This window comes from Terrapene carolina, unplaced genomic scaffold (genome assembly GCF_002925995.2).
Source record: "Terrapene carolina triunguis isolate 2854851 unplaced genomic scaffold, T_m_triunguis-2.0 Scaffold440, whole genome shotgun sequence".
Lineage (NCBI taxonomy): Eukaryota > Metazoa > Chordata > Testudines > Emydidae > Terrapene > Terrapene triunguis.
Window position 1 is genome coordinate 411,839 of NW_020664791.1, and position 6,412 is coordinate 418,250.

Sequence of the window (6,412 nt, forward strand, 5' to 3'; positions counted from 1 at the left end):
ATATCCAGAGATGGAGATTCCACAACCTCCCTAGGCAATTTATTCCAGTGTTTAACCACCCTGACAGTTAGGAACTTTTTCCTAATGTCCAACCTAGACCTCCCTTGCTGCAGTTTAAGCCCATTGCTTCTTGTTCTATCCTCAGAGGCTAAGGTGAACAAGTTTTCTCCCTCCTCCTTATGACACCCTTTTAGATACCTGAAAACTGCTATCATGTCCCCTCTCAGTCTTCTCTTTTCCAAACTAAACAAACCCAATTCTTTCAGCCTTCCTTCATAGGTCATGTTCTCAAGACCTTTAATCATTCTTGTTGCTCTTCTCTGGACCCTTTCCAATTTCTCCACATCTTTTTTGAAATGCGGTGCCCAGAACTGGACACAATACTCCAGCTGAGGCCTAACCAGAGCAGAGTAGAGCGGAAGAATGACTTCTCGTGTCTTGCTCACAACACACCTGTTAATACATCCCAGAATCATGTTTGCTTTTTTTGCAACAGCATCACACTGTTGACTCATATTTAGCTTGTGGTCCACTATAACCCCTAGATCCCTTTCTGCCATACTCCTTCCTAGACAGTCTCTTCCCAAGAAGAGTATATTTCCTGAGGGTCTATCCTAAAGGACAGGTCTGAAACTTAAAGCAGTTGCAGCCCTGTCAACCGTCACTACCCCAGGCCAGTAATTGCAGGGGTCTTGCATCCCAGGCCTCCAGCTGTGAGTGCCTTTTCTGGGTCTAGAACAGGACTCCCGGCCGATTAAATTATTCAATCAGATGTAATCAATAAGAGCATTAAACTGCATGGCAATTGGACAAGCAGCTTCTAATTTTTTAGACTGAGCTATTGCAGGTTCCTACCAGATACTTTGTTGCCTACTCTCAAGCACACCGATTTTCCAGAAGTGGCTAACTGTAGATACACAAACTGAGGAGCTCAGACAGTGGAATTCAAAAGGAGTGAGAAGCAGCGAAGAAAACTCTTGCTAACTTTAGACAAGCCAGCTGTGTTCCTTTTTAAATCCAGCTGGTTTGGAGATCTGGGATATAAAGTTCTCGAATAGTACAGTACATCACTGGTGCGCATACAGTTACCAAGCTTTGGTTGTACCTTATGGAGTGCTTCTCTAGAGCTTGAGCATGAAAGGTGCCATATTGACCTGAATGTCAGCCTTGAAAAGGCTGGGAAGAGGATGGCAAACACACACCCTAACACAGGGGTTCTCAAACTGGGGGTCGGGACCCCTCAGGGGGTCAGAGGTTATTACATGGGGGGTCGCGAGCTGTCAGCCTGCACCCCAAACCCTGCTTTGCCTCCAGCATTTAGAATGGAGTTAAATATGTGTTTTTAATTTAGGGGGGGGTCGCACTCTGAGGCTTGCTCTGTGAAAGGGGTCACCAGTACAAACGTTTGAGAACCGCTGCCCTAACAATCTTGGGCTATATTATAGCATCAGATTTTAAGCTGAAATCCCTATTGAAATTGGAGGCATTCTGCCTAAAACCGAGAGCACGTGATGGCTCATTCTCTTTGTAAACGTAGCGTTAGTCTTACCCTTCTGGAGACGGGCTTTTCTGTAGTTTAAAAGCTCAAGCTCGTCTTACGTTTAAGGCTGCGTCTTATTCACAGAAGTCACAGATTCCATTACTGTTTTTTATTTAAAGCTATCCATGACTTTTTGACACTATGGGATGTTTCCATGTGGTTTCAGTGAGTCCCTTGAGGGCGGCCCGTGTAGAGCCTGGATTTTTTGAGAGGGTTAAAGAGCAGGGACTCTCATCATTGGGTTGGTGCCTTGTCAAGAAGTGTGCAGCGCTTATTTTCCAGATTCCACGCCTGCGTCTTTTTGGAAGAGCCCCAGCTCTGGTGTAAGTGATGTCTGTTCAGCCCTGCTCTTTGCTGGCAGGGAAGCAGAGCTAGAGGGGCAACCTCTGTTCTCTCTTAGCAGCCCTGCTGCGTTGCTGCTGAGCTGACTCTGCAGGCACCAGTGGCCAGGCTGCTTAAAATAATTAAAAGTATTAGTTAAATGCTACCTGTTGTTTTAAATGCAGAATAAAGGCAATTGTGATTTTTAAATGACCCGTGAAATGTCATTTTCTAGCTATAAATTCATGACTGACGTTTGTCTTCCTGAAGCCTGTGAATAAAATAGCCAGCGCTAACAGACTTGTCTCTGAGCTTGAAAGCGTATGTTTGTGTTGATTATTTTGTGTAGTTCTTGCCAAACTGCTTTTAAAGGAAGGAGAGAAACACTGGCGGGATGGCCTAGTTGGGGCATGTAGTTCTCCTACCTGCTGGAGCAGCAGCCCCTTGAACGCAGTCCAGGCCTTCTCATCTTCAAGGTCACAGAGTCCCCCTCCGCTTCCTCTGTGATTGTGGAGCCATTAGGTGGAAATGAAAGAGATGAACTGATCAAACACTCCTTGAAATGCCTTCAGGGTTTCAGCTTGAATATTTTTAATTAGCTCCATGTAAAGACTTTATTACTTCAAATAACCATGATCATAGAAGATTCTCAGTTTGATCCTCCCTCCCCCCCTTATGGTGCACAAGAAGCCTCAGTAGATGTAGTTTTTACACCCAGCTAGACACCCCAAGCCACAACTAACAGCCAGTGGAAACATCAAGCGATTATCTTTAAATACGCCTATCAGGGACCTATGAAAAAAGCTATGTATGTCCATAACATAGAAGGTGGCTCAGCATTAGCATGGTCGAGAGATGCTTTGCTCTAATATAGTACGGAGTACTGCAGAATACCTTATCTAAAAACATCTGTCATACTTTGTCATAGCTGATAGGAATTTGTGCTGCAGATTCGGTAAATGACTGACTGGCATTTGGAGCCAGTGCATTAGCAATCGAGAGAGAGAGAGAGAGATAAAGATTTTCTCCTCATCCTAATTCCTTGTTCCCGCCACCTCCTTTCAGGATGAACCCTTGGCAGTGGTATGACGTATCCTCAACCCTCTGCTGGATTTCCAACTCAGCTGAGAGCTGTACCACCTTCCTGAACCCACAAGTGGTTTCAGTTTGGCTTCAAAACGTTGCATATTTCAATCCCATCTCAAAACCCCCTGATGATTCAGTCTGAACTGGGACAATGTCGCAGTAGTGAGGGATGTACTGACCTGGTTTGAAGGGAGGGTGGTTTCGTGATGGAAAGTGCCAGAATAGAAGTCAGGAAACTCCCAGTCCAGCTCCTGGCTTGCTTGTATGACCTTTCCGTGACTTCACTCTCTGACCTGCAAAATGGGGATAGCGACCGCACAGACTGTCTGAGTTCATGACTGGCCTCATCCCACTCCTGCTGAAGTTGTTTGGAGTCCCCGCAGGCCCTCAATGCCTTGCATAACCTTGAAATGGAACTTTACAAATGTTTCACTTGTAAGTCAAGTGCTTTACAACCATTTGACAGAGGAGGGTTTAAAAGTGCAAAATATTTTGTGTTCTGATAGAATATTGCACAAAAGACATCTGCCTCCTGCTGTAACTTGGCCTTTCCCTCCGTCTGCCTGAGAGGTATCTGGTTTCAGAGGGGTAGCAGTGTTAGTCTGTATCAGCAAAAACAACGAGAAGTCCATGTGGCACCTTCGAGACTAACAAATTTATTTGGGCAGAAGCTTTAGCCCACGAAAGCTTATGCACAATAAATTCTTTAGTCTCTAAGGTGCCACAAGGACTCCTCGTTGTTTTGTGAGGTATCTGTTTTGCTCCCAATTCTTGGGCTTTGTGTTTTGGTTAGTTAGAGTTGGAAATTGTGACCTGTTCTCCTTCATATCACTTCAGATAAATAAATACTGGGAAGTTAATTTTTAAAAGCTTGCAGAGTGGGGTGGTGACCCAAGAGCTATGTAATTGGCTTGATAAACAGACTGAAGTGGATATAGCTGTCGAAACTGTGACAAGTGAAACGTGGCTACTATGAACTAAGAGAAGATAAAACAGCCGTTGCAGATGCGCTACTTTTGTTTTTTGATTACCGTTCACTCTGCATGAACTACATGAACAGATTTGGATTAACTCCTAGCGACCTTGACAGTGGCTTTTCTTTTAAGCCTGACTTTCAATGGAAAGGGACATATACACAGCAGAAAAAGAACCCTCCCCCCCGGCAGCAAGTCTCAGAGCCTGGGTCGACTGACTCAGGTTTGCGCTGCAGGGTTAAAAATAGACGTTCAGGATCGGGCTGGAGCCCAAGCTCAGACACCCAGCAAGGGGGGGAGAGTCTCAGAGGCCAGGCTGTAGCCTGAGCCCGAATGCCTACCCTGCTATTGTTATCCCAGTCGTGTGAGCCCAGTGAGGTGGAGTATGTTGAGCTGGGCTTGGAGACTCACTCCCATGCGGGTTTTTTGGTGCGTAGACGTACCCTAAATGGGATCAGGGCCTGAGTACGTCTAAATCTGGGTTAGTTCTATCTGAGACACAGCATGTGGCAAATGGGTAGAACATCTTCTTGATCCTCAGTGCATCTTCGTGAACATTTTCAACGCTACCACTTGTAACTGCAAACAGTTCAGTATGTTGTGGTGTCATGAGCAGTAGGATATTGAAATGGGGGGCGGAGCTTCATAGACTCGTGAGCAACAAGCAGCATGGGCTAATCTAAAGAACAAATTCTGCCTGACACACTTGATGGCTTTTTAGGTAGAATTATAAAACTAGAGAATAAAAGGGGCATAGTGTGTGTGATATAACTGAATTTAAGTGGCACATTTGCAGTGTCTGTCCAAAATGTACAAAAATAATTCAAATAGACTTAGAGAAGAACAGTATCATCTGGAGTGAAAACTAGCGGAAAGACTACAAACGAGAGACAAGGTGGGGGAGGGAATATCCTTTATTGGACCGTCTGTTGGTGAGAGAGACAAGCTTTCGAGCTATACAGAGCTCTTCTTCAAGTCTTGTTAAATGAGAATGTAGAGTTGAAGGAAGAATCCAATGACTGGTGTCGAGTTTGGATAGAATGATGAAGACTGAACCATGTTAATCTAGAATAAGCTGATAACCTAGGTGATGTGAGGATCAATAAACACCACAAAAGGACTCAGATTGGAAAAACAGACAACAAATGACAAACGGATTAGAAAAATGCCAGCTAATGCTTTAAACCCAAAAATTCAGTGAGCAGAAGAAAGCAGAGAAGCCGTAATGCTGAAGAGACATGGGTGTGATGGGGGACAGTGAACTAGGTAGGGGTTTGTAGTGCATTGTGGGGGCTTCTTGTACAAATATGTCACAGAGTAAGGGGGTGACATTCAGGTGTACCTGCGTTCATTTCTGGGCACCTCGATCCCAAAAAGCTATTGACCAATTTAGAAGGGAGTAAACAAAGAGGAACAGAAAAGATCATAGGGCTGGGAGTATTGACTCTTTTTGAATAGAGTTGAATCACTTGTATCTTGGCGACGTAAGGTGGGAACTATCTACAAGTATATGATGGGTATAAATGCTAGTGAAGGGAAAGTTACTCAGTGGACTACAAGGGTAAATGAAGGCTAGGTTGGAGTCCATAACATTTAGAGATGGCATTTCCTTTCAGGCCACGGGTGAGGCTGTTGAAGGAATATTGTGGGAACTTTACTCTTACTGTGCTCTGTGTATTGAGCTGTGAATAAATACAGAATTATTTCAGAGCCAGTAACGTCAATCATAAATCACAAGTGTCTGAGAATAAACCAAGCTTTAAGCAGTTACAGCCAATCGGTCTAGTCAAACTACATTTGTGATCAGTGTTTGAATGTTGCTGATTGTGGTTTTCGTTCTAGAATCCTCTGCAGATGAAAGGAACGGTTCCATAACTGGGAGGAAGCTACCTCTAGCCCGCAAACATTGCATCCGTGTTTTGGGAGGAAGGGAGAAGGAACGTTGTTTCATTGGAGAGCTCAGAATTGAGGAGGCTGCAAGCCTGTTCTCAGTTTTATATGTACAACATGTCTTTCCGGATATTAATTCCTGTTTGTGAAATCTTGAGTCTGTCTTTGAAAATAAGCTTAAACTCTGCTGTAGAAAAGGAGAGACTGCCCCTTGGGCTTTACTCTCTCATTTTAACGGAGCCCTGGATTATTCACAGAAGCTGATTGAAGCAGGCTTTATTTTGAACCAGACTTTTTCTCAGTCTTCTCCGACCTCTTCCAAGTTTTGGGCTGCACAGAGGAAATATGTAAATAAAAGTAGGATGCCATGGAATTTGTATTTACGCAGATTGTGCTTAGAATAATTGTTTAAAATTTGGTTTTGTTTTGAAAAAATAAACCGATCTCTGGAAAATAATCCGAGCAGGACTGGTCCCAGTTTATTGTCCAAGGGTGTTTTTTTTTTTTTTTTTTTTTTTAAGAAGCTACAGTGAGGAATCAGAATTTGAAAACATGATTTGGTTTGTCTTGCCAACTTGCTGCTTCACTTGTTAGACAATAC

At 43.8% G+C, this 6,412-nt stretch overlaps 1 protein-coding gene across 1 annotated transcript in view; it reads left to right on the top strand.

Moving 5' to 3' along the window:
• Positions 1-6,204, top strand: part of FKBP6 (FKBP prolyl isomerase 6) — a 46,221-nt gene extending 40,017 nt beyond the window's left edge. Inside the window, exon 9 of the mRNA XM_024210921.2 lies at positions 5,764-6,204. Coding sequence (XP_024066689.2) covers positions 5,764-5,796 — 33 coding nt within the window. The 3' untranslated portion in view covers positions 5,797-6,204. The remainder of the gene's footprint in view (positions 1-5,763) is intronic.
• The last annotated feature ends 208 nt before the right edge of the window (positions 6,205-6,412 follow it).